Raw genomic sequence first — 25,738 nt, 5'->3', positions numbered from 1 at the left:
TTCGAATTTAACATTGAAATTCTCGATGGTTAGATTTGAGCGATTTGAAATATGTAAACTGAGTACAGTGGCATAGCACTTACATCCTGTTAAATATTTTAATTTTCTAGGAACTTTCCATTCGATAGATAACTACGGAAACACCTCCGATCTTCTTCAAAACTATTGGCATAAATGTATTACAGTAATTAAAGTATAATTTGAACTGTTTTCTTAATAAAAACGTGCAGACCGACTATTGTACCTAACTGGTAATAAATTCAAGTCTTGAGACGACTATGTGCCAAATACCCCATGCAGGCAGAAACATGAATAAAGTGTAATAATTCTCTGTAGATTGAGCAATGGGAGCCTTATCTAAATTAAGTAACGTTAATACTAAATTAATGCATCAATTGTCTTGATCTTAGAATTCCCAAGCGCTTTTGATGAGTACGCTATTATTTCTTACCGAAATTTATTTTAATACAATTTAATCGCAAACATCCTGATCCTACCAATCTGTAATTAAGTATGACCTTTTCCTTATCTTTTTTCGTCAATGTCAAGCACTGAACTTGTACTGTCCGTCCCAAATGAGCATATACCAAGACACGTTTTCCCACAGCGAGCTAGAAGACTGCATCAGTAAGCACGCCACCTATTGTTCTGACTTCGGTCAAGGGCAATGAACGCGTGCTTTTACCGATATATACAACACAACTATTAATCATATACTTTCCACTATTAGTCATCACGTTTTTAAAAGTTATTGCACTCAAATAACATGCATACTTATTTTTCTATTCCGAAATAGCTAGTAAATATATATTTTATAGCTTTAGAAAATAACGTAAAAATTAAACACGCTTAGTCGATATTTTAGTTCTCATTCTAACTCCTTCGTCAGAATTTACTTGTCACATACAAAAAAATGTAAATTACATAGACATTTGTTACATAAATATTATACACAGCACAGGGCTATTGTACCTACTAGTTGAGCACAAGATATTTGATTGAAATACAATTTGTAGAGTAATTGGATTTTGCAAATGAGCTGAGACTTTATATGAAGATTTAAAAGTGATGGCATCTCTAGCCATGAATGTTTCAAATACCGCCAATAAATCATAATGTAATTGGTTCTGACAGAACAATTTGTTAATCCTTGAGTTTACATTAAATTATAACCGATGTAACGCAACCATTTAGAAATCATATTTGTTTCGGTATTAGCAAGGTTAGAAGCGCGGCTAATTTACATCGCAGCAATTGTAATTAATTAAAAAAAAATTACAGCACAAAATGAAATAATGAACAAGTTTGTTTCTTTTAAATAAAATGCATGAATACATAAGAATGAAAAAAACAACAACAGTTTTTTTTAAATATTATTTCAGTATGTATTTCCAGTGACATTTAAATTCATGTCATTACTTTAGTTCCGATTCGCATATAAGGTTCGCCGCTGACAAGAAAAACCTAACTCAGGACTTGAAGGCATAATAAATATTAACACACAAAATTAAGAATATAATTTTATATATTACACAAGTTTTAAAGCTGAGCATAAATAATTACATATTATTTTATGACAGAGAAGTCAAAATTTAATTGTAATATGAATACGAATAAATTAACTTTTAAGATATCTAACTTCTTAATTCCTTGTTTGCATGTTGAACTAGTAAAAATTTACTGAGTTGAAAAAATGAAGATTAAAGCTTGAAGAACAAATATAACAAAACATTGCTATTTAAAAATAGTCAATTAGAAAGCAACTTTGTAATTAGTGCAAGGTTAATAGATAACATAAACGTTGGAAAAAATTGCGTGACTAATTCAGCACGCGCTTGTTCGCAATCGCACCACTGCGCGCCTTCGGTAAACGAAGAAAAAAATGTCCGGAACAAAATTGATATCGCTCAACAATCGAATAGCCAGCGAATAGATTAATCGAATAGAAAGAAAAGCAATAAGAATTTGGTCGGTTCAGCATCCGCTATCTGGGTCGACTTTAGGTACATATAATATAGATTCTGAAATCTTTCCGTATATGTATAAAATTCTTAAAACATATTTTTTTTGTAATTCACAATAATTTGATAGAAAAATCTTAAAAAGTAATTATTTAAATAACACATCTAGTTTTAACAAATTTGTGAGACTTCAACTTATTTAATATCTACGCAGCTAACGAAGGTACATGGATTTTGCACCACGCATCAAATAGAAAACAAAAAGGAAAACAAACTAGAAATGAACAACGCACCGTGCTTTACATAGAAACTTTAAAAACTTTGATGACAATAAAATAAAAACTAAAATGAAAATTACTCAAAAAAGAGTAATACGAAGTTTAAACGTTTTCGAAGTATGATCGTCAAGAACTATCCTCAGACACAGCCCACTGAGTTTCTCGCCGGATCTTCTCAGTGAGTCGCGTTTCCGATCCGATGGTAGATTCTGCAAAGCACGGCTCTTGCGAGGGCTCTTGTTAGCAACGTCGTCAGGTTTGAGCCTGACGACGTTGCTAACAAGCCGTGAGCTCATCTACTAGTTAAGGTTACACTAAAATAGCCTCTCAAGGCTCTCAGCTTAGGTAGGAAAAAAAAAGTCAAGAACGGACAACAATTGCTGCGAGGTTGAAGGATGCTCGCAATTATCCGGCACATGCGTTTCTAAAAGTTCATAACTTCGTAAATGACCTTAAATCTATTGTCATACAGCACGAACAGTCTCGTTGTTATCAATTTAAAAACAAATATAACAAAACAAAGTTCTGAAAAACTCTGATATATCTTCCCATAGACACAAACCACTAAGTTTTTCGCTGGATCTTCTCAGTGGGTGGCGATTTAGTTCCAGTGGTAGATTCAACGAAGCACTGCTCTTGCTAGCCCTAGTGTTAGTTAGTGCTTCCAGATTGAGCCCCGTGAGCTCACCTACCCATCCGCGCGTATTTGGAATAGCCTTTTACGCTACCAAAGATTAGGTAGGGAAAAAAGAATTCTACCATTTACATAGATAGCATTGCAATAATTTTAAAATTAAAAATAATAATGTAGACATCATAATAGCAAATCTTAAAATTATTGTACTCAAAAGAAAATGTTAAGACCTTTATAGATTAAAAATATTCCCAAGCTGCACACCATTGTGTTTACAAGAGCCTTAAAAATTAAGATAAAATCCAACAATCGTTCACAATGCTTGAACTTTTGCAAGATTTAAAATAATACAGTTCTCATGCGTTAGGAAATGCACGAAATCAAGGAACTCGAAAAATAGAATTGAATATAATATAGTCTTGCATTTCAAAGCCCTCTGGTTTCCGAAAGCAATGCTAAGCATACGCATTTATTATATATAAATAGCGTGTAGCACGTTCACGATTGATCATGATTGACGGTTTTTTAGGATTATTAATTAATATTATATATATTGTTGAAGTAATACTTGAATACTTGGTATACACAGTGTGCTTGTTCATGAGCTAGCAAATATTAAGAAGCTTGTAGTTTAAAAGAACACTGTGTATTCAACAGCACGTTGCATATATATCTATTTAATATAATAATCATACACTTTAACATGTTTTATTAAATTTATAAATTTTTAATAAATACTATTTAAGATCGATTGATACATACTACTTGTGCGATTGCATGATTATATAGATCATTGTTATTTTGTATAGATAGTATAGTAGTAGATTGTATATCATAGAATTTATATAAAAAAATTAACAATGTAGAAAATTTTACATTATTAAAGACTTGGTTATGTAAAGATAGGTAAATCTAATTATCCCAAACTCGATAAGTTTACTATTAGCCACGCACGGTTGTCGCTGTAGCATATTATTAGATAATTTAAAATATATTTTTTTCTACCTAAGCTGATGGCCTTGAGAGGCTATGTCAGCGTCACCTTAACTAGTAGGTGAGCTCACGGGGCTCAAACCTGATGACGTTGCTAACACGAACCCCAGCAAGAGCCGTGCTTCGCAGAATCTACCACCGGATCGGAAACGTGACCCAAGATCCGGCGAGAAACTCAGTGGGCTGTGTCTGAGGGTTAATTTACTCGTCGAATCCTTCGTTAATATTTTTATTTTCGAAATTGTAATTTCAATAATTAAGAGCGGGTAATAATTAACACCGAATGAAACTTCATTTGTCATGGCGGAGGAACATCAATTTATTCATTTACTTGTTGACAGCGGTCGCACGTGGTGGTCGCACACACAAAACTTTTGATTTTAATTACTAATTATTATTGTAATCTCCGACTGTTTAAGTAATTTAGACATCTGCATATCAAATCAAATCAAATTAAATCAAATCAAAAAAATTTAATTAAAATAGTGAAGAGTCAACACTGCAATATACTTATTTTAAAGTTTCCTAAAGTTCAAAGTTCAAATATTCATTCCGCGGCGGCCAAGCTATACTCCCGAGATTTCTATCATCTATGAGCAACCACACACCATCCGATGGGCCACACTCTAATCTGCCTTCGAAGGAAAAAATTAAAAAGACCGCAAAACAAATGATGAAACAACTAATCTGATACTATACACTCTGTTACATAATATTAAAAGCATTGCAATGGATTTGCAAATATCTCGATAAGTAATTCGATTCAGACTAGAAACGAAATTATTGTGAATTAATGATACAGTTTAATATTTATCAGTGCATCGCGTGTCGGGCAAACGAGCCGTGAACATCGAAATGTTGTAAACTGTGACCTACTGTTACAATAAAAAAAACCTAAACAACAACCTTGATGATTTCCCAAAGCATCGTTCCGTTAACAATGCAGCTTAACCGAACCTCTGATTGATACATACTGCCTCAGCGATCGCACAACTACGAAAATAAAAAATAAAAAATTTAATACTTAATTTGAACGAAGGAACGTTGATATTTTTAGTACGCTTTTATTAGCTTCAGACGTATATGTATGTTAGTATGTCACGGAATTTTTGAAAATGATTTTGACCCCCTTACAAAATGTCGGATTAACTTGAAATTTGGTACACTTATTAAGGATCGATGACATCTTAATACTTAAACAAAAAATAAAAAAATATATTGTAAAACTGAAATTCAACTAAATAAACATAGTTTAAAAAAACTAAATAATAACATAGTTTAAAAAAACTAAAAAATACGCCTTTATAGAAAATTCAACTAAAAAATGAAAAATAAATAATAGTTTAAAAAAACAAAAAAAATACGCTTTTATAGAAAATCTCGCTAAAAAATAAAAAATAAACCTTAATAAATTTGAATAAAAAATAGTATAAGAAATAATGATTTTATCGTAATAAAAGCGTTGTAAAAAATATATTTTAATCATTTTAAAAAAATATAGCAAAAACGTGTGCTCTCTGGTCTCCCAAAGAGATACTATTGTTCCCCTGGTGCCGCCATTAACCAACAGATATTAAGTATAAAACTTAATTGTATTGCTTAAATATTCCTCAACCTACTACTTGGGACAGATAGGTGGGGCGAGGGAATATCTTCCAGTGCGAGTCCCAAAGAATATGAACTTGCTGTGGTCTCCTTTGGAGGCGCTTAGGCAGTTGTTAGCAAATCCCACCGCTATCACCCACGAGTAATCCCTTGGCCTAATTCGAAGAATTTTCTGTGTAAAGCGTAAGCGTAAATACTTACGATAAAAGTTAATCATTTAAGTTTACTACTAACTAAAACTAATCATCTAAGTCTTTCACAATGGACCAGCCAACAAGCTACATGAAAGTTGTTAAGTAGTTACCGGAGCCCATAGATATCTACAACGTAAATACGCCACCCACCTTGAGATATAAGTTCTAAAGACCTCCTGTGATTCCGCACGGGTAGGTACCACCACCACCCTGCCTATTTGTGCCGTGAAGCAGTAATGCGTTTCGGTTTGAAGGGTGGGGCAGCTGTTATAACTATACTTGAAACACTACCATAAAAATATTTTTTTAACTAATTTAACACCTTAACAATAATCGGAACATCGAAAATAATTACGACAAAAACGCGAGATTATTATCAGTCGTAAAAGGAGTTTTAAAAAACATTTACAACTTAACTCATTCAACGCCGCTGAAAAATTATTCACAAACAACAATATTAATTATAAATTATTTATGTAGCTTGATGTATTCGTGACTCAAAGACCATCACATTATTAACATCTATACTAATATTATAAAGCTGAAGAGTTTGTTTGTTTGAACGCGCTAATCTCAGGAACTACTGGTCCGCTTTGAAAAATTCTTTCAGTGTTCAATAGACCATTTATCGAGAAAGGCTATATAACATCATGCTAAAACTAATGCAAGCGGAGCACCAATAAAGAATGTTTCAAAATCGGGGTTTTTTCCCCTTTTGAGAGCTTCCACTGCGTGCGCTGCGGAAACGGTTTAAGGTTCGCTAAAATAATGTATGAGAGAAATATTCCCTTTTGAAAGATCTAAAAAAAGTCCGCGACAGTATATGTCTATAAAAGTTGGCTCTCTATAACGTTTTCTATGCTAACCAAATTTGTTCTAAAATAAAGCATTATTTGTGAAGGTGTTTTTATAAAGATGATATTCTACGTAACTGAAGAGGCGGGTAACATTTAGCGTTATGCCAAACTAACTATTCCACGCGGACGAAGTCGTGGGCAAAAGCTAGTTCTTAGTATGATCCTACAACGCCTAGAGGAAAATCTTGTCCACAATTTCAGCCTATTAAATCACATTAAACAATTACGTTACTTTTTCACTTGCGACTCACCTAGAGCAATAATTACAAATTACCTTTAGATGCTTAATTAGTAAATACTGAGTTAGTGAAAATTGTACATGTAATCATTAACATATCTTGATGGCATAAGCTTGGGAAGAACTATCGTACACTACATTCTTCGCTACTAAGTGCTTCAATTATTATAAACACCAGCTATTATAGTAATCGTTAGTACTTGGATAATAATAATTACATTTTGTAACTGTCAAGGGTCGTTTGTTATTTTATACAGTTCGTGAGATCAATGTATTTATTTATGAAACACAAATCATATCAAACCTTGCACAAGTATAGAAAAAATCGCCGTTAAACGTTCCACTTATATTTGGAATAAAATCGAATTTCATATAATAATCCCAAAGTAAAATACGCTATCTCAATTATAACGCATTCAAATAAAATGTTTTTACGCTAAACATATTTAACAAAGGGGTAGAATTAACCAATTAAATAATTACCGGCCGTAACAATAAAACAATTGTTCAACATGTGTTCAACAAATAGGTACAGAGAAATCTAAAGCAGACAATTTAAATGACATTTTACTCATCAAATAGGACAAAACCACCAAACTGTTCACAGCTTTAAACTTCCTCGTTTCCTCTATTACGGACTTAATAACGTTTGGAAATCTAACAAACTGTAAGTTTGCAGTTTTTTTTAAAATTCAGGAATAGATATTATTATTCATAAACGTATTTTCGTGGCTTCGTCTTTCGTCATATATTTACAAGGTACACATACCTAGATTACTAAGGCTACAAATTCGAGCCATTGCGAACACGTATCACTTTTTTTTCTACCTAAACTGGTAGCCTTAGAGAGCTATGCCAGCATCACCGAGCGAGTATGTGAGCTCAGGAGGCTCTAACCTGAGAGCGATGCTAACACTAGCTCTCGCAAGAGCAGTGCTTCGCAGAATCTAGCACCGGATTGGAAACGCGACCCACTAAGGAGATCCGACGAAAAACTCAATGGGCTGTGTCTGTGGGTTAATTTACTTGCCGAGCCCTTCGTCGCAAGCGACGCCACGACGGGTTGGACGACAACGGTGACCGGTGCTCGGTACCTAAAAGCACCGTTAGTGGATCGGGAGGGACCGAAATGACGTGATCACTTATCATGTTACATATGTATATGAACTCGAAATACCTACGATGCCTGATGAAGATTTATGTAAACGGACACAAGATCTGTCCATGGTGTTTAATACATTATGAGCTTGCTGACTAACAGTTCTTCTGTTTGTATACAGTTATGAAACAAATACGAAAATTTTTTTTTTTTTTTTTATTGCCCTTGTAGGCAGACGAGCATACGGCCCACCTGATGGTGAGTGGTTACCGTCGCCCATGGACTTCAGCAATGCCAGGGGCAGAGCCAAGCCGCTGCCTACCGCTTAATACTCTCCACAAGCCTCGTTTGAAGAAGGACATGTCATAGCGCTCGGGAAACACCGTGGAAGGGAGCTCATTCCATAGCCGGATGGTACGTGGCAAAAAAGATCTCTGGAAACGCACTGTGGATGACCGCAGTGGCTCCAGGTAGTATGGATGAACTCTATTCCGGTGGCGGGCGGTGCGATGGTAAAAACGAGATGCCGGTATCATTTCGAACAATTCCTCAGAGCATTCCCCATGGAACATACGGTACAAAATACAGAGGGAACCGAAGTCTCTCCGCAGACCGAGAGGCTCCAAACGATCCGAGAGAATGGGATTATCGACAATCCGAACGGCCCTCCTCTGTATGGAGTCAAATGGAAAAACAGCTTAACTATCTATATCGTCATCATTGCTCATATTTTTTAATGGTGGGTGGACCTTTTGTGAGTCCTCACGGGTAGGTACCACCACGCTGCCTATTTCTGCCTATTTCTTCTGGGGCTGTGATCTGGTTCACCCATCTAAGCAATAAAAAATAAATCTTCATCAAATTGAACATTCAAGTTTATGTCGCTTAAGTTCCACTATAAATACTAACAAATATTTGTTATCTTGAAGACTTTGTGGTATTCAAAACTACTAAACAATAAATGTTACAACATCGAGTAAAAGTACAATGATATATATAACCTACAGTCAGAAACAAATTAAGTCTTAAAATACTTTTGACTATGCAATGTAACTCAAATATTTTTATGACGAGATATAATAAGTGGTTAAATGGAAAGCTAGTTCGCCTACGCCTGTAAGGAAGTAACACATTACTACAGCTGATTGTTAAAATTTCATAAAGTTATTTCTTAATAAAGCTATTTGATTTAGATTAAACTTTACATTAGTGACAATGCATGAAATAACGTTAAATAATGTTAAATTTTATCATAATAAATTACAAGAAAATTAAAATGTTTGTCACGCTATACGTCACACTATATTATTCAGAATTTTGAAATATTATTACATTATTTACCTCTGAAACTGAAACACGCCTCCCGGAGTTTTGCAATGCGATGCTGTTATCACGGACGGATAACAGGAAACCAGTGGGCAGAGGCTGGTATTATTTGTTAATAGCTGAATTAATATCCACACATACGTTCTGACCTGAAGGATAACACGACCAGTGAACTAATATCAAGTGACGACACTAGCCGCGGTTGAAATCCCGCACGGTAAAATTTTATTCTTATAAAACACGTACTTAACACGTGTTCACGAATGACTTCCACGATGAAGAAACAACAAAGTATGGCTAAGTCTACATAGATACTAAAATCATCCAGTCTAATTTTAAAGGTGGAACAACTGTTTCACTATAGAATTTAGGCTCTAACCTCATGGCAATGAGTGGCGGCAATCAAATTGAAATTTCTATGGGCACCGGTAACTTAAAAAGGTGGGTGGGATTCACTAAACTATACCAATAAATTGTTAATATTGATAGTAATATGTGTTAATATCCAACCTAAATTTTAGTTATTGTTTTAGTCTAAACCTATAATATATAGGTTTTGGTAAAACTAACATTTGTTTTTTTTTAAATCAACAATTCGTTCCTGATTCAATACACTTTATCAAGTGCCATTCGCTGACTTCAATCAATTTTATATTAAAATTATTTTTTTAATAAATAAAATATGCTAAGAACAGTATCTTCTCAAAACGAAAGTGAATTCCGATAATATCCATTACAATAGGCTTTTGCATAGTATGTTTTTAAGTCATTGTAAGTGAAAGTTTACATTGTGCAATACCATGATATAATCCCGAGTGGAATTCGAAATACATCGCTCCATGTGGGGGACATCAAAAACTTGGATTTCACTTTATATTATTTATGAGAAACAGACACGATGATTGAGTAATGATTAATATTTTTTACGAATATGCATTTTATACGCATGTCGCATGTACGTTTTTATACAAACACAAAACAAAAATGTAAGACGAAGATGCCGCCACAGCTATTGTAAGGCATAGAAATGACTATAATCTTAAAATTGTAGGTAGTGAAAACGTATGGTGGGCGGTGTATTGTAATGTGAGGGATATGTAACAGTACCAATCTCCCTTTTTTGGCATGTTTCGGTTATCCATTCCGGGTTGAAAAGTAGTACAATATCTATGGCCTATGTAATAACTCATATTGCTCACATCTCAGCTTGAGTGAGTACTTTTAAAGATATAGTAAAATAAAATTAATAGACCACAATTATAAACTACAATTAATATTTAAAGAGCCATTTAGAATAAATTAAAAAGTCGCAGTACTTCTGTTTAGACACAAAAGTTATCGGATTACGATAGACTTTTAATAAATTTAAATTATAAGAATCTTAACCTTGCACAATCAGCTGTTTATCTTAGAAGCTGACACATTGAAATATAACTCAACATTAATTTTACGACCAAAAACAGAAAATAGATTTGTTAATTTCTTTTAATGCACCTCTGACCTGTTGTGAGGCGGTCACTGTGTTAAGTCAAAGACCTTATTAGCCCACATCCGAAAACGATATTATATCATAGTATCGATTAGCATAATTTCGCAATGTCAAGAGTCGTTGCCTGTGTTGTTCATACATATTGATTCGGTTTCGCATATTTTAATTGTACATCGTTGTTGATCAATAGCATCTTCATTATCTTATTTCAGAAATCAATATTGTAATTTTTATGTTCTCCGGTAACCACCTAATAATATTAGGTAGGCCGTAAGTTCGTTCACCCAATCTAAACAAACAAAAATATCTCAAATATAGTTTGTCAAAAACAGTTACAAGTTTGCACGAGTAGCTAATTCCATCGTATTTATTTTTGGTGGTGTTTATAGTCTCCACACATGGACCAATTTATAGGAAAGGAAAAAATTATATGATTTTTCCTAATCTAATTTTCATGATTAATGGCCACAAATATTGGAATAACCTTTTTTTACATATAATACGCAGACGTATGTATGTAACGGAATCTTTAAACATGATTTTGACCCCCTTCAAAACGTCGGATTAACTCGAAATTTGGTATACTTATTAAGGACTGATGACAATTCAATATTAAAAAAAAATCGGACTCATAATATGTCATATAACAGCAGTAAAAATGTGGTGGATAGTCAATCAGATATTGTATGGTGAGGCAGCTACAAGAAACGATAGGGGCAAGAAGTCCCATTCCTTAGATTTTTCGTTTCAACACGTTTAGTTCTGATGAAAATGTTACTTCAAAAATATTGCCAATGTTCAGCACCGTTCAATTAGTATAACTAGTAACTACTAGACTACAGACTACATTTTCATTAACGTGTTATATAAATTGTTAGTTTGATCCAATTTAAACGACCTTACGTTTATTTCAATAGCAAGTTCTTGATTCTTGACACTGCTGAATGTTAAAATGAGACAAAACAAGTCAACAAGAATTTATTAGTCCGGTATTAGGCGTTGCTAAATATCAGTACGTAGATAAATGTTTCTACCGTTCGACTCGAATTTAATTATGTTTTGTAAAATGAACCTTGAATCTATATAGTACTTAGAGATATAGAAAAGGATATACTATGTGCGCATTAACGCTTTATTAAATTCATATTACTCTGATTTGAATTCTAAACAATCAATTGAAATTTATTTTACGCTACAGCAAAAATCTATATATAAAAATGAATTGCTGTTCGTTAGTCTCGGTAAAACTCGAGAACGGCTGGACGGATTTGGTAAATTTTAGTCTTGAATTATTTGTGGAAGTCCAGAGAAGATTTAAAGGGTAGATAAATATGAAAATGCTCGGAATTAAATAAAAACAACAATTTTGTTTTTCCTTTGAAGTGTCCCCCGTTGGACGGATTCCTTTTGTTTATTTTAATTTTAATTTAGGCCTTTCATTTATCGATTGAGGCACTACGAAGTCTGCCGGGTCAGCTAGCGCTAAAATAAATATGTACTCGTGCCATTGCGTTAGAATAATGTTGTAACTGTCACAATGGAATACAAATCAAATATTCATGATTAAATTTAAAAAATTGTCTTGATATAAATTCAACATTTTGTCTTTTACACCTCTGACCTGTTGTGAGAGCGTCAGAGAACACTTCAAACTGATTGCTCTTGTAGCAATATTTTGAAACACCAATGTAGGAATTACCAAATTCAAATCAAATTGAAAAATATCGATGAGGCCCCCGTAGACAGGGTAGATAGATCCCAAGGTGTTTGTATTAAGTGATGCGATTGTACCGAAGTTCAAATCATCTGGCATTCACCAACTTTACTCAAATATACCTATATACGTGGTAATGCAGTGCCGTAGGTACATTATTACAATCATTTAAAACCATTGTTTGGGTTATTTTCACATAGCGTATTAATTTGTTTGACACGCTTAGACTTGATACTTTTGGAACGTTTCAAAAGCAGCCGCCAAACAAAAGGGCGATCAAAGTTCATATATGTAGATATTATATAATTTAATTAAACGATGTATTGGATTCATTCAAACACAGTCCAAACGAAACGGATTATTTGTTTCATAACCTTTGAGCTGTTAAAGTTTTCTCTACGAAATAAAAGTTGTTTAAGCGTTTGGAAATGAAGTTAAATTGTTTTTTTTATTTGCGAAAGCAGAAATGCGTATTGCACACACACATGTATTACATAAGTCTCTTTGGAAACAATTAATTACTTCTCAGATTTGAACTTCTGAGCCCGTGATGGTAACCAACTAAGCTATGCTGATATCAAATATGTGTCCTTAAACGAAAATACTAGAAAAACAAAGAAAATCAGCTCAAAACCAAAATTTGCTGTATTCATGCGTACCTTTTTTTGTGATTGAGGGATTCTTTGTGGCCCAGAGGCCTTTCCAGTTTCACCAGGACAGGTGGGCGAGCAAGAGCTCAGCCAGGAGGGGTGGGATTTGCTAACAGCTACCCGAGCACCTCCAAAGGAGACCTAACAACTCAAGAGCAACTGGTTCGCGAATGAATGTACTACCGGATCGGAATCGCCACCCCCTGCAGAGACCCGGCGAGAAACTCAGAGGGCTGATGTTTAGGTTAGGTTGCACGTCGAATTCATTGCCGAGTTCGACGAGTACGGCTACCAGAGTCCCTAAGCATGTTCCTAGTGTTAGAGCCAAAAGCGTCTAATGCAACGGTTGTTAGATCTGATGGATTCGTATGGACATGTACATTGCCATTTTTCAACTTCGAAACAATGAGATCTGTGGACTCCGGTCATCAGAATTATACTTATTGTAAAAACAAAATACAATTCGATATCTTCAAATCGTGACAATATACAATTGAACGTAATCACTTTAATTATCTTATACTGCGCAATGAACTACCTATTGCAATTGATTCTCTTGGGCGTTATTTGAGATGTCTTGTTTTAGCTTAGCGTGCAGTTTGAGTTAACCAACACTTACCTCGTAAAATTATAAATACCTAGATAAAATAAAGATTAACACAACAAATATCCATTACCGAGTTTTTTTTCTATAAAACATTTAAATAATAAATCTTCACTTTTCTCATAAAACTTTATGATTGGCTACGTTTTTAATCATGTTCAGGATATTCAAAGCTATGCTACAAATAGATTCTGTTCTCTCTCTGTCTCTCTTATGTGGATATGAAACAATATTTCACAACAAGTACGAGACGACTTATCGACTATCATTACTCGACATTCAGAAAAGCAATGCCTGATGATTTGACAAACGACCTCATTATTCAGCTTACGTAAAAGGGAAGCGTGAAGACTCAACTGCTTTCTAGTTTAGGACCTGCCTGCATTAATGTGCATATTTCGTAACATTCTGAAATATGTCGTGACTGTTGAGTGGACTTCGCCGGTTTATAATTAAGACGTGGCCTTAAAACGATTTCTCTGATGAGCTTATTACAAGAGAACCCGGATTAACCGGTGCTGTACTTATATGGTGTTCTGAATACCAACAATGTGTGAAAGTTAGGAAATATGAAGTGAATTATTAAATATTATGCATAGACGACGAACGCGCGGCCCACTTAAGTTTTTTTAAAATTTTCCAATGAACCTACCTCATGGTCACAATGATGGATCTCAGCTAATCCGGATATACATTCAAACAACTTTTGAGCCATGTCGAGCGGTTATTTTTATTTATTTGTTTTTTATTATTACGTAGACGGGTAAAGCTCATTACAGATCCGCTCATAACGAAAATGCACCGCCCACCTTGATATAGCAAAAATAAGTAGGTACTAAACGTGCTTACAATACGTCTTACTAACAGTATATAGCGATTGGTGATCGCAGTATAATGGTATAATACTCGAGGAATGCTGTTGCACATTTGCCGATATTTCCTCTATATACATAGCTGCCTTTTTTATGCCACCCGTGTAAAGAAACATTAACGTTGCGTTTATAAACATAGGCAGCCGCTTGTCATCAGAAGGAACATAAACTCCTCTGTCTGCGTTTAGTTAAAAGCCAGAACTCTTTACAGTTCTAAAATACCAAACGTTGAAAACAATGGGGTCTTGCATGAAAGCTCCACAAAGAACAATTACACAAGGAAATTGCGCGTTTTTTTATTTTAACACGGAATTTAATTTTTATTCTGTTACCAAGTAAATTTAAAACGTGACCGTGTGTCGTAATAAATAACACCGTAAAACAAACCAGACGAAACATCTAAAAGGTTAGAAGTCTCTTGTTGAAACTATTCGTAATTTCTACTACCGTCTTACGGAGCATTTCGAAAGCAAAACAATTACGCACAATTTCACGCCCAAATGACATTTTTAAGGCATTTTGTACGTATTAGTCACGGTTCATAAAGATAATTACGTTCATAAAATAACATACATATGTATACATGAACGCGTGCCGTTTCTGTCTTCTGCTGTTGCTAAACCTTTGAATGGTCGATATCTGATAATGAATATCATAAAATATGTTTAAAGTAATGTTGTTCTTGCGTATATTCCAAAGATGATTTTTAAATTATAAATACGTAATCTGTGTCAAAAATTGTGTCTGATTTATCATTATTATTATTATTGCTTTTATAATACCCGAGCAGACAGACGAGCATACGACCCACCTGATGGTAAGTGGTTACCGTTGCTCATAGACGTCATCAATGCCAGGGATAGAGCCAAGCCGCTGCCTACCGCTTATTAATGGATGCATAAGCGTACAGACTGTTAAGCATACATTTATTGGTGGTGGGACGTCTTATGAGACGGCACTTGTAGGTACCACTACCCCGCTCATTTCTGCCGTGAATCAGTAATGCGTCTCGATTTTGAAAAGTGGGACAGCCGTTGTTCTACAAAACTGAGACTTAGAATTCATGTCTCAAGACGCGTTCTAGCATTTACGCTGAATTTACGGATGCCATTGTCTCCATTAACCACTGAACACCAGATGAACCCTCTAAACAATAAATAAAAGTATGTATATCGTTGAATGTCATAATTTAGTAATAATCTTAGTAAACATTCAACAATATTTAATGCCTATAGATAAATGTTAAGATTAATACAATAGTTTAACTTTAAATGACGATAAAATCAAATTACATTTATTATTTTGCAATATGTGTGTAGCAATATGGAAATAAATAAACGCATGCAGGAAATTACTGTAATGATATAGAACCTGTGTTTCGCTTGAAGTTGTCAGGAAAACAAAGCAGTTTTAACAATAAACGACGCTATTATAGGATAAATTATTTAAATCTCCGCTTTGAGAATGAATATGATTAGTTACATTCCGTAAATGTGAAAAGAGCATTAAACAGCCTAAGCCACTAGAGCTTAGGCCTCCAAAGCTATAAACCTCCTCAAAATACGCGTCATGACAAAACCTAGACCGGTGACACTGACTTGGTCTCTCTAGACCATCAGCTTAGTTTAAATGACAAAACTGACTGGTTAGAAAGCAATTAACAGTCAATTTGGATCTTCTTCATTTTGACCGTATCCTACTATGTAGGATCAGTGTAGCATGTTTTCTTTTTTCATTCAGACCATAGAGCCATATTCCATACGTCATCTATACAGTGACACCCTTCTCTCGCATTTCCTCCTTCACACAGGTAAGCAGCGACTTGTCTCTGACCCTGGGATTGCTGACGTCCATAAGCGACGGTAACCACTAAGCGTCATGTGGGTCGTATGATCGTCTGCCCAAAAGAGCAATAAAAAAAGAACAGTCCATCCAAGTCCTTTAACAGACCAGGCTGGATATTATTAGTTTAATGCTTATTTTTACCAAATATAATACTATTTTAAAAGACGTTTATTAATTGCCTATCTTTCAAATTTTAATAGAATCAAGATTCATGTCAATGCGTTCTGGTAAAAGTACATTACCATTATATTGAGGTTCACAAAAAGAACTGATATACAAAATCAAGATCACATATACCCTCATTCAGACCATCATCAATGTTGCAACTGTTATTTAATTCTCCGTAATAGTCCCAGTGCGTAACGACAGAAAGATGGCGAATCATCAACTATCTCAGAGCTATTGAGTTCATGTTGTGAAATCAGTGATTGTTTACGCACAACACGACCATTGAGATGGACATTCTCGTAAAGTATGGTGGTAGCTCATAATGCCTAACAAATTTTTTTAAGACTGTTTTATTTTTATATATTTGTTTTAGTTACAGTTTTACCGCCAGTACATACTTTATACAATTGACCACAATACTAATAAAATAACATGACCACGAACCAAAAGCAAGAAACAGATAAATCAAGTATAAAGGAAATGTTGCCAGCTTCATTCGGTAACAATAAATTTGATCCTAGAACTATTTTAGCATTGTATGTTGAAATAAAACATTTAGATATTACTAGTACTTTTTAAATTAGTTATGCAGTTCACATATAGGATTTAAATTTAAGCAATCGCGTAACAAACTAATCGTTCATCTTTATTGTATCTAAACTTGGTTTATCACAACGAGGTCAAACCACTAGTTTATTTCAACGTTAGCTTTCGCTATGCTTAAAAAACGGTCTTTGTTTAAACAGCTAAATAAGTAAAGACAAATAGCGCTTTGTCATACTTATGTTATAATATTTTTCTGTTATGAAAATAGATGTCTTTAATGTGGTAATAATCACAGGTCGCCAACTGAATTTTTGATAATAAAAATTTAAATATTACCAATGACGTTTTTAAGAGAGAAAAAATCAGTGTGTAAAAAATATATTTAATTCATGATTGAATACTATAATCAAACTGAAATCAGTGTAATGAAATTAGTTAAAGTTTATGTATAAAATATAACTTAATACGTTTGAAATATCCAAAACGATATAGCATCAAGAGCAAGCTGTAATAAACCATATATTCTAAAAGCTAAGATTTTGGCTATTACAATAAGTGAATTATAATTCGAAGAAAATATTTTACTGTTGTGCATCAGCCTTTGTGAACACAATAAGAGACTGTGGATTGCTAACATGGAACGTTAACCCAAATTTCCTCCTCATTGGTTTTGCAAGTATTTCTTAATAGTTTTCACCAAAATTTAACGATTTTAGAGCAGCCACGGCAACAGGTCATGGGTCAGCAGAAAACTAATAATGTTCATTGATATTTAAATGAAATTTGTAACGTGCGGGATCTTTTGAAATTGTGTTGACCCAATTTTGCAATTAATAATAACAAAACAACACATTTTCTAGTTTGCAAAGTTATCACTTACTCACTGAAGTTTATACTGAACACAAGGAAATTTGTACAGGCGGCAGTATTAAGTATTAAGAACCAGCAAAAGCAGACCCTCGCCATGTGATTCCTTTAGGCTACAGTAGCTTACACCTCATCTAAAACTAAGAACCAATGGGCCTCCGCTTCCTATTAGCTAAGTACAAAGCTAAATTCAAGAATATTAAAAAATTTCTCGTATATAACTTTCCTCGCTCGGAAATCTTTCAATTATCTTTTAGTACGATGTTGTGATGGTATGATAATATATATAAATATCATTTAACAACAATTAGATCCTTATATAAATATTAATTACGAACCCCATTCGGTACACCGAAAGTTAAAATCATGTCTTTTATAAAAAAAAATTGTTTCTATTAATCAAAATATGCATCCATGGCATCGGTGTATCTCTACCAGCGCAGACGTAGTTTTTCAATGCCCTTCTTGAAGAAGTCAGGTGTACGGGGGACCTCTTGTGAGTCCGCACGGGTAAGTACCACCACCCTACCTATTTCTGCCGTGAAGCAGTAATGCGTTTCGGTTTGAAGGGTGGGGCAGCCGTTTTAACTATATCTGAGACCTTAGAACTTATATCTCAAGGTGAGTGGCGCACTTACATCGTAGATGCCTATGGGCTCTAGTAACCAATTAACACCAGGTGGGCTGTGAGCTCGTCCACCCATCTAAGCAATAAAAAAAAATTAAAGGCATTTTCTACTGCTTCTCGCGTATTTAATTTTTCCCCTGGATCCACTCCCGGTGCTTTTAGGCTCTTCAGGCGCTGATCACCGTCCTCGTCGAACTCGTTAATTACGACAAAGAGTTTGAGGAGCGAACTAAACCATAGACACCACCGGATCTTCTCAGTTGGTCGCGATTCTGATTCGGTGGTATATTCTGCGAAGCACTGCTCTTACTAGGGCTGGTGTTAGCAAATTCTCATAGATTAAGCCCGTGAGCTCACCTACCCTTCCGCGCGTAGCTAGAATAGCACCCTAAGTTACCAAAGAATAAGTAGGGAAAAATTAATAAATTAATTAACACCACTTTTCCTTAGCGGTTTCAATGATTTAATTAATTTTATAAAAAAAACATTTGACCGATGTTGTCATAAATCAATCAAATCACTATTTACTAACTTAAATAAAATTCTCCAGATATAGAAATTTCGACATTTAAACGTGGTTGTAGAATTTACAAATAAATTTTAATAAATAAAAATAGTGTAAAAATATATATATATTTTATTGTACAAAAAGCGTGAGGTGCTTTTTAAGATATTACTGAAATAATATTATAATTCTTCTACTCATATCTGTCAGAAAAATATTTATATCTAACTAGCTGACCCGGCAGACTTCGTAGTGCCTCAATCGATAAATAAAAGACCTAAACTTTTGTATAAAATAAACTTAAAACATACAAACGACGACGGGGGACACATCAAAGGAAAAAAAAAATTGTTATTTTTATTTGATTCCGAGCATTTTCATATTTGTCTACCTTTTAAACCTTCTCTGGACTTCCACAAATAATTTAAGACCAAAATTAGCCAACATGCACCCTACGCTTTTTTTACAATAAAATATATATTTTTTACACCATTTTCAATTTAAATTTATTAAAATTTATTTTCTATTCTTTATTTGAATTTTATTTAAAGCGTGATTTTTTGTTTTTTTAAACTAGTATTTATTTTTCATTTTTTAGTAATTTTTTTTTTGCAAATTCAATAATGGAATAATCTTATCAAATTAGTGTATTATCAGCGGTCCTCGATAAATCTACAAAGTTCTGGTACCAAAATCTGGCCGTTTAAAGTGGGTCAAAATCGCGTGACAACAACATACAAGTGAAGCTAATATAAAGCGTGTAAAAATCAATTTTCTTACCGTACAGAAAATAGATGCACAATTTTAAGATTATCTTAGATATTATTATACAGTACGAAACAAAGGACGAACGTTGACAGCAACTCATAATGTATTATTACAATAAACTTATTTATTATTAAATATTCATTTATTCGAGCAGGAAAAGTATTAGACGAGTATATGCGGTAGTCAATTTAATACAAATGACATATAGGAACACGTCACTTAATGACATTAATAAAAAATATAATGTAGTAGTACCATTACCTTCTATGTTAGATATTCTGCGACACACACTTTATTAATTTGAATGAGATTTATTCATAAACAGATTTTGTCGCCAAATCATAATGTTACTTTTTTTTTGTTGATGATAGAAAGTCATCAACGTCAGTATACCTGTATGTCTAGACACGTCCTAACGCATCCACCTGTATTGTATGTATCAGTAGCGTCTGAAAGCAGTGAGAGTATCCACTCTCTGATAGCAGTATAAAAAGAATTAGTCAGCGTATTCTTCGAACTCGCTGAAGAGTTGGATGTGAAACTTAACCTATAGAATCCGCTCGCTGAGTTGCTCGCCGGACTTTTCAGCCGAAGTGGCAGATGCACTGGAGAAGCAGCTGCCCTTGACCTGTTAGGCCTCCTCCGAGTATTCTAGAACAGCTGCTACCAAACCTTTTGCTCCTCCTTGGGCCCTTCGCTCACAGTGAAGCTGAAAAGTACAATATATATCGCAATATTTCGTAAAAAAAACTTTTTTTTTAAACTTGGCACAACAGATGTTTCCCTTTTTATTTGTACTAAAAAGATATACCTATTGTACTTACTGGAACTATTTGTTCGTTTCAGATGATACGAGAGGCCTCACTGCAGAGTCATCAGAAATCACATCAGAAGTGGTGCCGCCGCCGCCTGGCATGCACGTAGAACCCGACGCAGCCGCAACAGATGACCATACGGACCATTCTGTTGAACTAGTCGGAAGATCTCAAACCTTCTTCCCAACATTCGCAAACTTGTTTGAGCCACGACAACAAAACAATTACAGACTTGATTTTGGAAATAATCAGGAAGGGGCCTACAGCCAGCGACCGAATTCATATAAATCACTACTTAATTATCCCATTTTTGGTGGTTATAGGAATCTAGAAAACTTTGGTAAAGCGAGCTCGCCAATCAACACACCTGCTGCACCCCTTGTTGATACAACATCCAGTGTGCTCGGCTCTGGTAATTTCGGTATCATCAGAGGCGGAACATTTTTCGCTCAAAACGACGAAGATGATTATAGTGACAGTTTCAATTACTACAACAATGGTCACGGAAGGCCTTCGTTCGACGTCAATTACATCGCCAATCCGAGACCCAATTACAATCAAGACCAATTCGCTAACTTCAGAGATTTTGCCGACATCAATTCACCAGCTAATTCTGCCTACTCACACTACGTTGTCGTTTATGCTAATAAAAATTCAACAGCGGATGAAATCAGTGAGGAAACCAGGAGAATCATGTCTGAACCAAAGAACATTATTGAAACGTTAGAACGACTAGACGAACCGGCGATTATGCCGAAAATGTCAAAAGTAAAAACAAAATTGGAAATGACCAAACGAAAGATGATCAACAAAAAGGAGCAATGGAAGAAGAACTCGAAACTCAATCCAAAACAGGATGCGGAAGAACCTCTACTTGCGTTAAGTTAAAGTTAGTGTAAGCATATAAAAGACTTGTGTTGTGTAACTGATGAGTTCCAGTTTAAGAGTGAGGTGTGACATGCATCGTCATGGAAATGACGAAAGTAGTTCATTGTCTTATTGTAAATTTAAGTAGATAAGTTGTTGTTTGTTGAGCAAATGGTCTGAAGAGTAAAGATGATGAATGAAAGAGTCGTTGGAATTGTGTGTGAATAATAAAATAATAAATGAATTTAAAGTTTTAAAAGCTTCTAGTAGTTATTTATTTTACCTCGTTCTATTTATCATAGTCAAACACCTGTGTGTTCACTAGATAGTTACACTTACTAACGGCATACTATATGATTAAATATGTCGAAAGCAATGTTTCAAAAGTGATCTACATTTACAACACACATTACACCTAGAAGATTATAATTTGATAATTTAGAGCCTACTTCATAACGAAACAATTTAGAATTAAATTAGAACATTCAATATTATAATTATTTTCCATCATCATCACTTACCTTTTATTTTTTGGTTACCTTACCAGAGATTTAGTCCACCAAATAAGACAAAAAATACAGTTTCCAGGCATTTTTTGAATAGAATAGACAAGGAGAGTCGAGACATCAATAAGTGAATTTTACACGTAGTATTTCAAATAGATAAGACGATGGCACCACCTGTACGAATTCACAATACACCGCACCATCTTTTATTAATATTTTGCAAAATGCGAATATCGTCGTGATACCTTGACACAATTGTCAATAATCCCATTCTCACGGATCGTTTTGGACCTCTGGTTCTGTGAAGGGACTTCGGTTCCCACTTTATTTTGTGCCGTATACTCCATGGGGAGTGCTCTGAGGAGTTATTTGAAATGATACCATCATCTCGTTTTTACCATCGCACCACCCGCCCTTTTTTGCCACGTACCATCCGGCTTTGGAATAAGCTCCCCTGCAAGGGATTTCCAGAACGCGAGATTATTAAACGGTAGGTAACGGCTTGGCTCTGCCCCTGAAATTGCTGACGTCTACGAGCGACGGTAACCACTCACCATCAGGTGGGCCGTATGCTCGTCTGCCTAAATAAGCAACAAAACATCGAGTTTTTGAGTAGCTTATACATAATTATGTGTATAATCGATATGACTTCACTCACATCTAAGCGGTTACTATACATAGCTTACATTTTTCATTTACAATTAAACAAGCAGGCCGCCGTCTACCTTGAAATATTACATTATTATATAGTACTAGCTGACCCAGCAGACTTAAAGACCTAAACTTTTGTATAAAATAAACTTAAAACAAACAAAAGGAATCCGTCCGACGGGGGACACATCAAAGGAAAAACAAAATTGTTATTTTTATTTAATTCCGAGCATTTTCATATTTATCTACCTTTTAAACCTTCTCTGGACTTCCACAAATAATTCAAGACCAAAGTTAGCCAAAACGGTCCAACCGTTCTCGAGTTTTAGCGAGACTAACGAACAGCAATTCATTTTTATACGAGTATATAATATATATAGAAGATTATTTTCATAGGAATAAAAGTTATCTCGGCGTTAAAACAGAAATGCATAATTGCTCTGCTGCAGAAATAGACAGGACTGTAGTACCAACCTTAAAGGGCTCCCTGCTCGGTGGATATAAATACATTAATAGAAGATGTGTAAGAACATAAAGCTCATAAGGCTACGAATTTTGGGGAATACGTTATTGTAGATGATAGAGAAGAGAGGGATCGCATAGCAGCATATTTTGAGTTGCTTTTAAATAATATTAAAGGCAGACGAAATAACGGTTCAGACAGTTTGTCGTCATATAAGATCGATAATTATCCTGTAATATGCATAGAATTAACAATTGTTCATAGGATCTTCAAGCCAGAGAGCTAGATAATTTAAACCTAAGAGGTAGATACCTGACGAAATTAGAAAGAAAAATAGATGATAATATGGACATATAGGCTCACAACACGCTGCTAGAAGCAACATTGCGGATTTTTATAATTTTCCTCTTTCCTATCCCTCACAATTAAACGAAATATACACTGTTTTACAAGTTTCTCGATAAATTCTACGACATGAATACGATGATCGACGTTGCTATCTGTACCGATATGTATGCCTACTTCAAAACTGTCTGACCTCTGCTTCTTCTTCTTGTCAGCCCATGGACGTCCACTGCTTGACATAGGCCTCCCCCAAGCCTCGCCACAAAGTCCGGTCCTGCGCTGCCTGCATCCAGTGGATCCCCGCGAACCTCAATAGATCGTCGGCCCATCTTGTGGGAGGCCTACCCACGCTACGTCTTCCAGTACGCGGTCGCCACTCAAGAACTTTCTGGCCCCAACGACCTCTGCATTTACCCTGAAATTATGCTGCTAAAAATTTTCATTGTACCTAAATTATGCCAGAAAATCTATTGCTTCGGACTTGCTCGGCAATGGGTCGATAAACCGAATTGGAGTTATTTGTTGTAAAGTTTGTTCTATCGAGTAGCAGCCACTCTGAAAGCTACTAATGCAGCTTCAAAAATAATACTCACAATAATATACACAAGACATTCATAAAACATATAGATGAAAATTAACCCACACTGCAAATTCAACAATTGGAGCATTCGTAAACGTCGATTTCATAAGCATTTACCTTGCAAGTAGATACATGAATGTGCGGTCTCCGGAATCCAAGGACTTTAAAGCCAAATGTTCACTCAACTAATGTTCACGATTGACTTCCACGGTGAAGGAATAACGTCGTGTAATAAAAATGAAACCCGCAAAATTATAATTTGCGTAATTACTGGTGGTAGGACCTCTTGTGAGTCCGCGCGGGTGGGTACCACCACCCTGCCTATTTCTGCCGTGAAGCAGTAATGCGTTTCGGTTTGAAGGGTGGGGCAGCCGTTGTAACTATACTTGAGGCCTTAGAACTTGTATCTCAAGGTGGATGGCGCATTTACGTTGTGGATGTCTATGGGCTCCAGTAACCACTTAACACCAGATGGGCTGTGAGCTCGTTAACCCATCCAAACAATAAATAAAAAAAAAAAAAAAGAAAAAAAAAACAAAAAAAAAAAAAAAAAAAAAACCTACCTTACACCGTTACAACTGTACAAATTAGACGAAAAATTTTCCTTTAATGGCTTTAGATGATTAAATAACAAAACTACCTACTTTTAACTCTAATTACGCCCTGTGCGACGATTCAGGCAAAACAAGAACGCCTGTATTTTTAAAGTAGCAAACATGCATTCAAGCAAAAAATTTCTATAGTAAAATTAATCTGTTTAAATTTAATATATCAAAATAAATATGTACAAGTGATACGTTTCCTCTGTTTGTGTAATCTTTCTTTAATAACTATGCACCAAGTTTAATGTTATCATTAAAAATAGAAATGATTTTTTTATTCAAATGTATGTATTAGCTACCAAAAAAGAAAATATTAGACATAAAGTTAGATTTAATGAAACGTCAGTTATTATGGTCGAATTTCGATCATTGGACAAACATTTCTATTTAAAGCAACCAAGGGCATCACACTATGCGATAAAATATTTAACACTTCATTAGTGATTTTACTGCCCTAGTTGCACAGAACAGGAACTCAGAGCTCAGTTAATGTATCTGGACTTTTTTGGTAATGATGACTCATTACCTAACAGTTTCGTATTTATGTTAGTCCACAAGAGTGGAGAAAAAAACAAAATAACTGAACGTGATGACTGCTAGATTCCTCCCAAAGGTGTTAAACATTCCAACAAATTTCTAAGATATATCTGAGAGGTTATGTGTTTCATTTTATTTAATTCCACATCATTTTACTCAATTTAATCGAATAGTAAATTGAATAATAGTCAATACCTACCAAAAAAACATTTATTTACACTCCATATCTCTTTTTTATAATAGGTAGGTATGATTTCCCATTTTTAAAGTGAAATACGTAGGTGGAACGGTCTTGTTGCCTTTGCCTGTACAATTGGCCATATCATTTAAAAAAGCATGAAATCACATCTCAATTAATTGATCGTGATCATTAAGCTTTGATCGCGATCTCGAATCACAAGATCTGGTCACAACATTACAATCAATCTTGATTTCATCGGTCCGCGTATGGTAGCTGCCGTGACCCATGTTAACACCTGTTGTGATGGATTTATATAAAGTTAGAGCAGTAGTGTCCCTTGTTTTGACCTT

General features: G+C 34.8%; 1 protein-coding gene across 1 annotated transcript in view; it reads left to right on the top strand.

Moving 5' to 3' along the window:
- Nucleotides 1–21,782, top strand: part of LOC101738769 (uncharacterized) — a 57,400-nt gene extending 35,618 nt beyond the window's left edge. The window contains exon 2 of the mRNA XM_004932635.5: nucleotides 20,688–21,782. Coding sequence (XP_004932692.1) covers nucleotides 20,688–21,544 — 857 coding nt within the window. The 3' untranslated portion in view covers nucleotides 21,545–21,782. The remainder of the gene's footprint in view (nucleotides 1–20,687) is intronic.
- Nucleotides 21,783–25,738: the final 3,956 nt, after the last annotated feature.

This window comes from Bombyx mori, chromosome 23 (assembly GCF_030269925.1).
Source record: "Bombyx mori chromosome 23, ASM3026992v2".
Lineage (NCBI taxonomy): Eukaryota > Metazoa > Arthropoda > Insecta > Lepidoptera > Bombycidae > Bombyx > Bombyx mori.
This window is presented reverse-complemented; position numbering and strand designations above follow the sequence as displayed.